At 44.4% G+C, this 14,032-nt stretch overlaps 1 protein-coding gene across 1 annotated transcript; it reads left to right on the top strand.

The window, feature by feature from the left end:
• Nucleotides 1–1,992: 1,992 nt before the first annotated feature.
• LYSET (lysosomal enzyme trafficking factor) lies at nucleotides 1,993–12,208 on the top strand. The gene is made up of 2 exons (XM_035107036.2): nucleotides 1,993–2,081; nucleotides 10,482–12,208. The coding sequence occupies exon 2, from the start codon at nucleotides 10,498–10,500 to the stop codon at nucleotides 10,891–10,893; it is 396 nt and encodes a 131-aa protein (XP_034962927.1). The 5' UTR covers nucleotides 1,993–2,081; nucleotides 10,482–10,497; the 3' UTR covers nucleotides 10,894–12,208.
• Nucleotides 12,209–14,032: the final 1,824 nt, after the last annotated feature.

Genomic DNA, 14,032 nt, shown 5'->3' with positions numbered 1-14,032 from the left:
TTCCTATGCCACTGGAGTCACAACCCACTGCTTCCTAACTCTGTTACTTAACTCTGGATTGCAGTCCCTGGACTCTTGGCTTTATCTCTGGGGTCAAAGGGACCCCACCTCTTTGCCCTCTATGGCGAGTTCCTTTGATACATTGTTGTGCAAAACACCTCATTACCCCACAGACTAACCCAGGCATCCCCAAACTGCGGCCCTCCAGATGTTTTGGCCTACAACTCCCATGATCCTTAGCTAACAGGACCAGTGGTTGGGGAAGATGGGAATTGTAGACCAAAACATCTGGAGGGCCGAAGTTTGGGGATGCCTGTCCTAACGTTTACTAAACCCTGGCATTAAGTGCCCACAAACCTATAACAATAAGAAGAAATGCTTTTCTTATGTACTTGGGGGGAAAGCAGGGACAAGGAACTGGATCCAGTCAAGAGGGCCAGATTCAGAACTGGCGCACTCTTCATGGGACATCATATGAGATCAGACAATTCATATTTAAGCCTGTGGCTGCCATGGAAGACCCAAGAACACTCTTCCTTTGCTGCTTGCCTTCAGCACTTTTAAAATTTGGCACCTTTTTCTGTTGCCATGCCACCTGAAAGCAGTTGACAGATAGGTGGGAGTGATTGGGCTAAGCCGCATTGTGCATCAGATGGGGAAGCCTGCAGGTGTAGTTAGGCTGACATAATGAGGTCTGTAAGCTTCATTCGGCTGGAGGTTCCCCTGCAGTGGGAAAGTGGCAAGGAGTTTTTTTCCTGCTTATGTATTTCATAAAATGCACAGCTTGATTTTCTTTTCTTTTTTTAAAAAAACCACCCCAAAAACTTTACACAAAAGATAAAACAATAAAATTGTGTGTGATGTTGCAGTCCGTTGGTTGGTAATTTTTTGAGCCAGTTGCTCAAATTGTGATATATGAGCTGGTCTGGGCTCACTTGGTTCAGGTGCTGAGTTTTGGGAGAAGTGTTGCTTGCTGTTTTTGCATTGTAAGAGTAAGTGTTGCAGAATCAGGATTTTTTTAAAAAAAATCTATTCATGGCACCCAGCACATGGTGGTGCAAGCAGGCAAACTTTGTGGCCTGAATCTGGTCATAACTTGGCGGCTTGGCGCTGTTGTGAACCAGCTCGGTAGGTATTTAAAACTGAAAGCTTTCGAATGATCTCCCACCCTCCTATTCAGTACTGTACAGAAACATAAGCTACCTTTTTTCTACATTATGGGATGGGGGGTAGTAGAGAGTGACTTAAACCCGTGCTTACTGATCTTGCTCAGGAACGTGGGGTGTGCATGTGTGCTTGGATAAAGAGCGAGTCTGTCTCAATGAAGCACTAATGACACTTCGCTTTTCTCAAACTAATGCATTACAGCGAAGTGAGGCTACGGCTGCTTTCCCTTCCATCCTTCCGCTCCTACCCCGCAAATGGCAGCATTCAAACAAAACCCGGAAATAGGGCTCTGCATTGCTAACTCTTTACCCCTTTCCATTCCTGGGATGGGAGAATGGGCTGGGGTGGAAGTACTTAATTTTATTTGTTCTGTTTATTTATCTGTACGCCTTAGCGAGCAACGGTCCTGCTCTTTGCCTGCAGCAGCCTTAATTGCTATTCGGGGGGTGGGAAATGCTAAGAATAAAGTTAAAAAAAACCCATACAACAAATTATTGTCCCTCACCCCGCTCTTTCCAGACTTTCTCCTTGGGTGGTTGACAAAAGGGTGGGTGGGGGACGAGGCGGCATCTTCAAAGCGCCTGGCTTCACTGCAGCTGCCACCTCTGCAATACGAAGCTAACACACCTGGGAGCGGGGCGGTGGGTGGGGAACCAGGGTGTCGAAAACATCCCGGAGGACGCGGTGCGCAGACCAAAGGAGCCGCGCCCCTTTGGCGGCGCCTCCGCAGCCCGTAAAAGCGGGAATCGTTGGCCATGGCAATTCGACCCTCCTCACGTGACTGCAGCCATGTCGCGCGGCACCGGAAGCAGAGCTCTGAGGAGGCGGGCCCTGAGAGAGGCTCGGCAGGAGAGGCGGCGGAGTTACGCTCCCTCCTCTTGGCTGCTCATTCCCGTGCTTCCCGGCGGAGGAAGGTAAGGGCTCGCGAGGCCCGAGGGAGGCTGAGGCGGGGAGCGCCGGAAGGGTTCTAGGCTGCTGCTCTGCACCGGCTCAGGGACACGCTCACAACCGCTGGCGGGGCAGCTCAGTCCGTAGAGCGGGAGGCTGCGAACCTCAGGCTCGCGGGTTCGAGCCCCACGTTGGGCAGAAGGGCATTGCCTGGAGGTTGAGCTAGATTACCCCGGGGGTCCCCTTCCTATTCCACGATTCTGTGGTCCTACTGTGTTCCATAGGCTCAGCCTGCCGAGGAAGACGGAGAGCAGCCCTGTCTCGAATTCAGTCTGAGAGCATGGGCGTAGCCAAGGGGGGCACAGTGAGCAAAAATCAATACAAATCTGAGGTTGTTTTCCCCCCCCACAACAAAAGCCTGCCCCCCCCTTCTAACAAAAATCCCATTCTTGAGAGAGAAAGAGGCCACTTTGCTCACATTTGCTTTGAAGTTCCAGTTCCCCACTGGAAGCTCTCCCCCCCCCCATTGCAATTTGGGGGACGGACGGACGACGACGACGACACATGCACACCCTCCCCCTCCTCACTCTGTTTAGAAGCAGTTTTGCTTGAGTAATTAAATTCCCATCCTGCCTTTCTCCCACAGGAGCCCAGGGCAGCGAACGCACAAGCAGCTAAACAATCAAAACATCCAAAAGGTTGCATTGTACATGCCCAGAGGCACTCTTATTTATATCTCAGTCCATATCCGTGCTGGGTTTTGGGTCAGATTTAAGTTTTGGGGAGTTCTGGGGAACAGGAAGGGAGCCCTTGGGAAAGGTTTAGAAAGTTTGGGCATGAGGTACTGCCAGCCTTTTGAGGAAGGCAAAATTGGCAGAAGTAACACTCTAGGGTTGGGGGAAGAATAGAGACACACAGACAGTTCCTCCTGTTAATGCTTGGATTGCATTGTGTTTGTGGTTAGCGATTTAAAAACAAAACTATTGTAATTCGGGTATTGAATGAGTGATAAACTACCCAGGAGCTTTCTGTGCAGTAGAAATGGGTGTGGGATATGAATAATTTTAGGCAGTTAGGTTACATTGAGGAAAGTGAGGGTTGATTACTATCTCACTTTAGGAAGTAGAATCATTTGCTTGGCTTCAACTGAAAAAACCGTTTGACAGACTTGAGAAGCTGCCTGACAGATAAGACAAAGATGCTACTATATCAAATATAGCTCTAGTTCTTTAGATAAGTGTTAGTCTTTTCTTCTTCAGTGAGCATTCATATGGAAAGGCTACTTCAAAATAGGTAGGTTGAAGAAACTGGCTGCTATGGCACTATTACAGAATGCAGTTGCTGTTGACCTGATGGGTAGAGGGGGCACATAATATTGGTAAATTGATACGTTTTATTGTACTAGTGTCAGTGGGCAAGGTGAAAATCAAACTTATTAGCATAGACTGCTCAGTCTCTTACTTTTGCCTATTACGTGAGCCTTTAAGCTTTATCGAAAGAATGCAGGTGCACGTGTAATAAAAGTAAAGGACCGACAAGGACCCATAACTGATTCTATCATGAATAGATGGGATTGGTTAGGGTAGTGTCAGCTGCAGAGCAAGGAAAGTAAAACCAGGATAATTAAGAATGTCATGTTTCTTCTTGTCTTTCCTTTCTGGATCCTAAAATTCCTTTGACTCCTGGTGTTGTTGATGATACCAGTGTTATAACTTGTTGAACAATATTCCCATTAGTCCACTTTTGTAGACAAAATGATATGTAGCTAAACCCAATCGGGGCAGGAGTTTGTTAAAAAGATGAGCATCCTAATGGTATTGCCCAGGGACAAACTGTTCAAGGGATAGATATCCTGTAAAGTCCCTGCAGTGCTGGTCTAACATGTTTGCTTTGTGTTGTGCTGGTGAAATGAGCAGTGTGCTGCCTCCTAAGCATATGCTTACCATTGGAAACAGCTAGAGTTGTAAGATTATGCTATGTATTTATGATACTGTAAATGTGCCAGTAGTTGCAGGTCTGACACTGACCCTTTCCCCCAGTACAGAAGTGGGGAGAAGACAATTTTAGACAGCTGGCCGATTTTCAGTCAACTTCCTGCTGCTCATGGTTGTTAGGGTTCTTGGGTCTGATCCAGCAAAGTACTTACAATCTTAAGGGTGAGTGCATAGTTCAACTCACTTAATAGATTTGTCACGCCTTAACTGTTGAGTGATCCTGAGAATGTACTCTAAAACACTTCAGTGGAACACAGTTGAATGGATAGGTCTCAGCCATAGGTGTCCTTATGTATTTTTAAAAACTCATCTGTTACTTTTGCAACTGTTCTGTAATTGTTTTTTTATCTTTTGTACATTATCTTGGGACATGCATGGAAGGAGATTAACAATAATAGCAAGACAAAGCTTATAGCAGAGAAAGAAAAGTGTACCACACAAGGACTGAATCCTGCTCACTTCAGCTCTAGTCAGTGTGGCTGAGTTGAGTTTCCAAATTTGGCTGCTGCAGTGTACCAGTTCCACACTATGATAAACAAGTTGCCACAGGTTGCACTAAATAGCATCATGCACATAAATGAATTTGTCACGGTGAGCTATCTGAAATGCTGCCTTTTACCATAAATGTGTTTCTCATTCTTATAGCAACCTTTGCAACTGAAAGATGTATTGTATGCCTAGAATTGCTACGCGAACAAAAACTGGCATGACCTGCACTGCAACTTATCAGAGTGCCTGAGTTCCCAGTATATTTCGTTAATTAGTTGTGCTTCAGAATTGCCCTTGAAACAGGTTTTTTTTTTGCAAAATTGTAAATGGTCTTTGCAGCTATGCAAGCATAACTGAAAGAGGCCTGGTGGACAGGTTTCATAATGTGTTGTGTCCTAGGGTGGAGACTGCAGAGCAAGGATGGCCAAAGTGAACTTTCACTGGATCATCTTGTGTTAACAGTGTTCACTTTGGTAATGAGATCCTTTAGCAGCAGCCTGTTGAAGGTCTAAATAAATAAATAAATAGACACAAACATGGGAAGGTAAGAATTGAATTGTTAGTCATCCTAAGATTAATCTTGCCCAGCATTCCGTTTCCAAAAGTTGCCGGCTAGATGTCTTTGGGTGGTGGTGGATCTCCTGTCTTGGTCACCCCCCCCCCAATTCCATTTAGCATTCATAGCTATACTGTCTTTGTCCATAGGAGTATCACAGCTATTGCTCCTAATAGCCATTGATTGATCTGCCTTCCCAGGAAATCCAGAACTAAACCAATTAAAACATATTTTCCTAAATGCTACCAAGCCTGCTTTATTTCCCAGACACTATCTTTAACTCTTTAAAAAGGAAGAGTTCAAAAAACAGTCAATTTTGGCCTTATGTCGCACAAAGCTGGCTGCATATTCGTGACTCCCAAGTTCATTGTGGTCATGGTTTGAAAAACAAGGCTCTAAAAAGACTTTTGGTTTTGACATTTACAAAGATCTGGCAGGGAATTCTCAAATATGTGAATTGACTTCATACTGTAGGCAACAGGCAACCTTTAGCGTTTTGGTAGTTGCTCGATCCTGTTGCTTATTCCTAAAGATTTGGGGATGACCAGTGGTTGAGGGGAAGGTTGGTTCTACAGATTATTTTTCTGACTAAAATGTGCTTGTAGCTCTCATGATCAGGCAGCAATGAATGATAATGACAGTCACATGATTATTAGCTGGCAGTTGTATGTCACTTTTGTGGCGAGAGGGGATAGGTGGTGTAGATTACTGGTAAAAACAAGTTCTGCAGCTTATAGTTCCTAAAAGATAAGTATTTCAAGTACAGATACGGTAAGTTGAAAAACTGTTTTACTTAATGCTCTCTACTTTCATAACTGTATAACTCTGTCGCTGGACTTTAGTTTCCTTTTGATAAGATGGAGCACTGAAGATCTGTGGGGCCTTTGTGATATGCACATTTACAAATACAGTGGTACCTCGGTTTACGGACTTAATCCGTTCTGGAAGTCTGTTCTTAAACCGAAACTGTTCTTAAACCAAAGGTGCACTTTTCCTAATGAGGCCTCCCGCCACTGGTGCCCTTCCACCGTTCGGATTCCATTCTTAGACCGAGGTAAAGTTCACAAACTGGGACACTACAGTGGTATATTTTTTCTTCAAAATATAGTCCAGCCCCCCCACAAGGTCTGAGGGACAGTGGACCGGCCCCCGGCTGAAAAAGTTTGCTGACCCCTGGCATAGAAGATGGGTCGGCAAACTAAAGCCCGGGGGCTGGATGTGGCCCAATTGTCTTCTAAATCCGGCCCGTGGACGGTCCGGGAATCAGCATGTTTTTACATGAGTAGAATGTTTCCTTTTATTTAAAATGCATCTCTGGGTTATTTGTGGGGCATAGGAATTTGTTCATCCCCCCCTCCAAAATATAGTCTGCCCCCCCCACAAGGTCTGAGGGACAATGGACTAGCCCCCTGCTGAAAAGGTTTGCTGACCCCTGGCATAGAAGTTTTAAGAGTAATAAAAATTTAGCAGACTGCATGCCAAGTGTCTTCAAGTTTAGCTAAGCTCATGACTCTTTCTGGGTGGTATTCAACTAAGTTTTACCCCAAGTAGACTCATTGGAATTAATGAACATCACTAAGTTGGGTCAGTTGATTTCAGTGAGTAAACTAAGTTGAATACAGTGGTACCTCAGATTAAGTACTTAATTGGTTCTGGAAGTCTGTACTTAACCTGAAGCGTACTTAAGCGAACTTTCCCATTGAAAGTAATGGAACGTGGATTAATCCGTTCCAGACTGGTCTGCAGAGTACTTAAATTGAAAGTACTCAACCTGAAGCGTACTTAACCCGAGGTATGACTGTACCACCGCATGTCCAAATTGGGACTTAACACAAATAGTTTCCCTGCTTCTCAGACAGGCGTGTCATTCCCCCCTTGTGCCCAAGAAAGGTCAGAAGAAATTTCCAGTCATCAGGCAACTGATCATAATGGATGGTTTCCCCTTCCTCTTTCCTCCTCTGCCCCTTCAACCAGTGACTGTCTATTTCAAGCACATGTTATAGTGGGCCTTTTGTTTTTCTTGTCTGATGCAGTCCAGTTCAGAAAATGAAATTAAATGAGTTAACCTTGCACCAGGGATATCTTCTAGCCACACTTGTGCAAAAGTAAATATTATTTGCTTGTGTTGCAGGCTTAGGGACCAGCCTAAGGCTTAGGGACCTCCTTGCTACTTGTTCCTTTTTTGGTCAAAAATGAGAAAGGAAAAGTTGCAACTTGTTCTCCTTGGGGAAGGAGGTAATTGGTAGACTGTGCTTATCACAGGCATCAAACATAATTGGTCTTTCATTTTTGCAGAAGACTGGATAAACTTGGAAGTCTAGTGTGGTAGTTTTGAGAATCAGAAAGCAAGAGGAGGAAGCACACAGCAGAATGGAGAATGTTTTAAACTTGCTTCTTAATAGTACTTAGCCAAGAAAACAGATTTTTCCGGGTAACTACCAGCCTAAAGGGACGCAGGTGATCAGAAGGTTGGCTGTTCGAATCCCCACGACGGGGTGAGCTCCTGGTCCCAGCTCCTGCCAACCTAGCAGTTCGAAAGCATGTCAAAGTGCAAGTAGATAAATAGGTACCGCTACAGCGGGAAGGGAAACGACGTTTCCATGTGCTGCTCTGGTTCGCCAGAAGCGGCTTTGTCATGCTGTCCACATGACCTGGAAGCTGTACGCCGGCTCCCTCGGCCAATAATGCGAGATGAGCACCACAACCCCAGAGTTGGTCACAACTGGACCTAATGGTCAGGGGTCCCTTTACCTTTACCAGCCTAAAACCATTAAGGTTCAAAGCACTAGCCCAGTAGTCTGTTTCTTCTACATGTGAGCAGCCCCAATACGGGATCAGGCACTTGGGTGTTGTGAGGGACAGGGGATATCGCGAAGTCCCTCCCCTCCTGAGTTCCAGCCCATCCCTGAGCGCAGGGGAAAGCAGGGAGAGCTCCGTCTCAAGTGGGGAAGCAGGAAGTGGGGTCCGAGGCTCAGACAGGGTAGCGGAGCCAGCGCCCCAGGTGAGACAGGAAGGGGAAAGCAAGGGGGCAGACCTGTTCCCCCAACTCCGGAATTGCGCAGAAAACGTAGGGGGAAGAGGATGGGTCTCCCCAAGTTGTTGTGTTGGAGGAAAACGCGCCAAACGCCATTCGGAGGTTCTGATTCTAGCGGATAAGATGTGTCTCTGTAAATAGCACTGCCTTCAGCACTGTAAATACGCAGCACCAATAAAAAGATAAAATGCAGAGCGGTGTAGAGTCGTTACTCTGAAGTAGCCCACTCCGGCCACTGTGACAGGTGTGGAAAGACTGAGAACCACAAATGAGAGCTACAAAGATAGAGTTGCTGTTGTTTTTGTGATTGCAATGGTTCAATGAAGTGATGAAAGATTTTCCCTGAGGGGCTCCATGGAGCCATGTTGGCTGGATAGGAACAAGTATTGCCCTGACTTAAAAAAAAACCTGTTGATAATGTTGTTAGTGTTTTAATGCCAGCAGCGCCAGTGGTCAGGGATGACGGGAATTGTAGTCCAAAAACAACTGGAGATCCAAGTTTTGGAAACACTTCTCTTCATTCACTTGTAAGCCCAGGACCACATTTCCTTCTGGGCAACCTATCAAGGGCCACATGCCAGTGGCGGGCAAAGCCAGAAGTAAAAGTGAGCAGAGCAAAATAAAATAAAATGTAAATCTTAACTCTTGGTAAGCCAGTTTCTTTGTCCTTGCACACAAGCCCCTCCTCTATCCAGAGAAACAAGAAACAGTAGGACACATCCAGCCATGCCAAACACTCGAGGAGGGTGTGGCTTAGGAATACAGAGGGTATATGTGACCCGGGGAGACTTCCAGGGGCCAGATAATAAGGCCCTAAGGGGCATGTGGTTCCCCATCCCTGATGTACATTGATTTTTTTTGAGGGGTGCATGCTCTTGACTGCAGATGTTTACTGAAAGCCATGTAAGCCAGTCTTAAATCTCATAAGACGTGATATTTTTAACTTTGAAATTTATGCAACTCTCATAAAGTGACAGTTAAGGAATACAGCTGCTGTGTCTATGGTACTTTTCAAAAGGGAGCACACGCACTCGTACATGGTATTATCCTCCCCACTCCGTCAGAGCAGTGTGCATAAGTTTAGGCTCCAAGTCCCTAGAGATGCAAAGGCCTAGAGGAAAACCGGGAGAAAATGGGAGTGGGGTGGGGGGCATGGCTTTCCCCCTTGGTCTTCATGACTCATAGCTCCTCCCGACTTGTGTTAACTGTCTGGGCCGGAGGGACAGTGTCACAACCTCTGCACACAGGCTTTTGCTTCCCACTAGGTTTTCTTAAAGGACGCTTACACCAATTATTACTCCCTTTTCCACTCGGTAAAAAGCGAACAGTGCTACTGAAACTGTCATGTTTTGGGGGAGGGGCTTAGTTCAGGGGCAGGGCATCTGCTCTGCATGCAGTCAGTTCCAGGTTCAGTTCCAGCATTTCTAGGTAGGGCTTGGAGAAGTTTCTTCCTGAAACCCCGGCAGGGGCGGAGCTAGGGGGTGTAGTCGGCAGGCCACTGGGCTGTCTACCTGGAGCCTGGATGCTCCGTTTAGGCTCCGCATGGCAATTTGCCGTCCTGGGTGTTGCGGCAGCTCGCTACGCCGCTGAACCCTGGAGAACCACTGCTGTGCTTCATATTGTTGCATGCCACCCCAATCTCTGAGTGGTGCAAGATTCCATCATTTCCAGGCGCTTACCTGGGGTTTGTGTTTCCTTTTGGAAATGAGGCACAGTGGAGACTGTTTTGTCTTTATGATAGATGGTTTATTTACACATATACACAGCCTGAGCCTACGATGGAGGGGTCCGCAGCACCAGCACCTTCTCCCATAGCCGCAGCCCTGGTTTTGAACAGAAACCAACCATTGCTCTGCCTCTCTGGCTTTCCAGCTTGCTGCTTTGCTTCTCTGCCACATCACCCTCCCTAACCTCTCTCATCTAAACCCCGGCTTTATCTATTGAGGGAGGGGGGCCACCAGCCACTTACCATCTCGCACACCCAGCCCCCTTGATTAAACTGGAATGTTGGGGAATAATGTAGCCTAACATGGCGGGATAAAAACCTGATTAATAAGTAAAATTAAATTGGCTGCACTGTAGAATAAATCTTTGAAGATTGCCGCTTACATCCACTTGGGATCAGTCTTCAACACCAACCATCTCATCATCTCTTTCACTTCTGCTGAAAATTTAACACCCTGTCTTTAGCATTTTGCACATTACATTTCCTACTGACATCTACTGGGAGATGTTGGGGGGGGGGGCAGCATTTGCCCAGTAACACTTCAGCTACACTTAGAAAATTGTATCCCGTAACATGACAAGCTGATATTTCTTTAAGTGCTTTGATTATCTTTTTCCTTTTTTAAAGGTTCAGAGCATGGAGAATGATGAACTTCCGTCAGAGGATGGGATGGATTGGTGTGGGATTATACTTAATAGCAAGTGCGGCAGCATTTTACTATGTCTTTGAAATCAATGAGACTTACAACAGACTAGCACTGGAGCACATCCAGCAACCTCCTGAAAAACTGAGAGAAGAAACAACCTGGATGCACTCCTTAAAAACACGGCTGCTGTCCGTACCCTTTTGGATGTGGACTATTATCTTCTTGATCCCTTATTTACAAATGTTCCTGTTCCTTTATTCCTGTACAAGAGCTGATCCCAAAACAGTGGGCTACTGTATTATTCCAATTTGCCTGGCTGTCGTTTGCAATCGTCACCAAACATTTGCCAAGGCCTCCAACCAAATTAGCAGACTGCAACTGATTGACACTTAAACCCATCTGCGTTTCCCGATGAACACTTTTAGATAACCTGAAGGATCTTGGCTGCATCAGTTGAACATACAAATGGAATGTGAAATTCTTTTTCTCCACATTTACTACTGAATAGAGCATCAACCTTCTATTTTTTGAATAAGTTGACTTTGAGTATGGGTGCATTCTATTTGGTGGAATAACTGGGCTTTCTTTGAGACTCGAGGATGACATTCTTCATATTTGCCTTATAATGCAGAATTTCTACACTCCTAAAGTTTTTGTGGAGAAAACCTATTTGAAACCTTATTTCACTGTGCACTCCCACCTTTTATCTTCAAGCTTCCCTCAGGAGGAGGATCAGTGAAAACTGACTTTCCCTTTGTTATAATGTGTAAAGTTTGGAATGATCATAAACTGGCATTTAAGATATTGTGCTTTTTCCTTAAATAATTTTGCACTCAATAAAACAGGGCTTCGTTCACACACGACTAAAAGAAAATGAGCCCTTTGTTCATTTATTGCTTTTTTGACTTCCAGTTCAGTGTAAGTCGTTAGGCCAGTTCTTCAGAAACTGTTTTTCCATATATGGGAACAAAAATGCAACATGTGCTATATGTCAAATATGAAGGCTGTGTGTGTAAGGGGAAAGAGAGAGAACCGCTCTCAATTTTGCTTTAAAATGCATGTGACTTGACCATTTTTTGCTGTTCATGTTTTAGAAAATTATGACACTCACTGCATTCTCCTCCCAGCAGTGCCCAGCAATTAAAACATAGTAATTCAATGTTCATTCTATTATGAACATTTCTCTATCCAATAAAACAGCCATCAAACATTAAAACCAACATCCAAACCACAGTAATAAACCCAGAAACCAACACCAATTTACCAAGTAGAAAATTATCAGTATTTGTTAATACAGAAAGTAGCTTTATAATGTAAATATTTCAGTGGGAGCCGTTTATCTACACTTGCTCAATGTGAGTACAGTATAGATATCTGCATGATCTAAGTCTCTCCCCCCCTTTTTTTTAGTAAAGTACTTCAGATATACCAATTTCATGGCATCTGAGGGAAAATGCAGTTAACTGCAGCTGAGATGATATACTTTAGCATCCTCCTGTGGCCTGGTTTCTATCAAACCAGAGAAGGTTATTCATTTCATTTGGTATAAATATGAGTACCGGTATGTTACTACCGGTAGCAACAAGTCCCAGGAGATGTTGGTCCTGCCAAGTCCAAGCACTTTATTTTCTTGACTAATGTAATGACTGCCATAAATGTGTTCTACTTTCTCTTCATGGCATGCTCCTTGCTACAAAATCACTAGTACCTGTAATGGCATAATGGCGGGAAAAGCAGTGGGGAGAAATCCTTTACCTTTTTTAATTTGATGACTTCTCACAGGTTAGTAGAAAGACACTTGCAACCTCCCTGTCTACTCGCCGATTATATATTTGTGCAGTTCACTAGTAAAATCTTGTTTTTGGCTGTCCAGGCAGATCAAATTCTCCTGTCTACAGCTGAACAGGGAAATATTGGATGTCTATATATCTCTCTTCTATCCATTGTGGCTGCTTGAATCAATTGTGTACCTAAAGCTCAGTGCAGCTAGGTAGCCATTCAAGAGCAAGAATGAGGGATTTTGAATTTGTGAACCTAGTCAGGCACATTCCCCATTTCTGTCCAACTCATTATTTCCCCCACATTTTCTACAATTTTAGGGAAAAATTAGGTATATAGAGTTTACAGTATATGCAGTGCAACTCATTGCAGAGTCAGAAATGTATGGCATTTTCTGGCTCGTATTTATTAAGAGCGATATGTGCCGCTAAGGATTTCCAAGGAAAAATGTTTTCTAAATTGGATTTCATGTGGACCTGATTTGGATGTAACGGGAACAATGCTTTCATTTCTGTGGACTTTGCCCTTTAATATTGCTGCTTCATACATTTCACATGAAACCAGCTCCTCTGAATAGTAGAGCAGTTAAAAATTAAGCTTGCAGTCACTAGATCAGTGTGCTTGTAAAAATTGTTCCATTAAATACAACTTGCATATGCAGCAGCCAGTTCATCACAAGCATAACTTTTTAAAGGTTCTTGCTCCATCTTTGTTATAGCACCTACATGCTAGTAATACCATCCAAGAACATGGACTGTGTCAAATGAGTGCTGTTTTGTCAGGTGGGCCATCTGAATCTGTTTAATCTTGCTATTGGCTTACTGAATATGGCAGTCATGCTTGTTTTATGGAACATACAGTAGTCTGGTGAGAAAATCCAGGCTCCAGGAAAAACACTTTGGGATGGTAGGTTAATTCTCTCCCAGAGCAGATTCCCTTATTAGCCAGACGTCCCTGTAGCCATGCAGGAGGAAAGGGAAGTCCACCCCTTGGCCTGTTTGAGCCAACTTTTTTTCCTTGTCAATGCAAAAACAAATCCCTTGCTGGAACATTCACACAAGAATCTTATAAATTCCGGTTCAGATTCTTTTGAACTGCATCAAATCATTACTTTCTTGGTTACCAGCCAGTGCCTCGTTAGACAACCGGTCTACTAATTGGTTGCTACAACTAAATAGAGCTTTTATGCTACCAAGGAGCATAAACAATTGACATGCGTTTATACATAATTTTTCTGTTTGTCTACTTTGTAAAGACCCAGTGCGCATGGGTACCAGGCTGGTGATCCATGTGTTTTGAGGGGAAAGGGTTTTTTCTTAAATGGTAAGTACTTTCTTAACCTGTGGAGGGGCTTTTTGGAATTTGTGGGATGGAGGAATGCTCAAGCATGCTGTGTCCATCTTGGATATTTTTCTTGGTACTGGGGAAGACTTCCTGTTACTAGATAGCAACAAAATCATGGCGTTTGTGTAGAATCAATATTGTGTGTTCTCCACAATCAGGACCAGCAGGACAGTTGACTTCCCACAGCAAGCGTGAATTTGGCCAGGATGCGGGGAGTAGCATGACCCCATGGCAGCCATTTTGAGACTGGCACCCGCAGCACTTGCATTCTGGTCCAAAATGATTGTCACCCCAATTTAAGGTTACCAGTATGTCCAAACTCTGCACTTTGATTGATTTTAATTATGGTTTATTGAAACAATATTTTATAAGCCAGGTTGAAGTTGGCTTCTTTCGGTGAATCATAGCT

Source organism: Zootoca vivipara, chromosome 1 (assembly GCF_963506605.1).
Source record: "Zootoca vivipara chromosome 1, rZooViv1.1, whole genome shotgun sequence".
NCBI lineage: Eukaryota > Metazoa > Chordata > Lepidosauria > Squamata > Lacertidae > Zootoca > Zootoca vivipara.
This window is presented reverse-complemented; position numbering and strand designations above follow the sequence as displayed.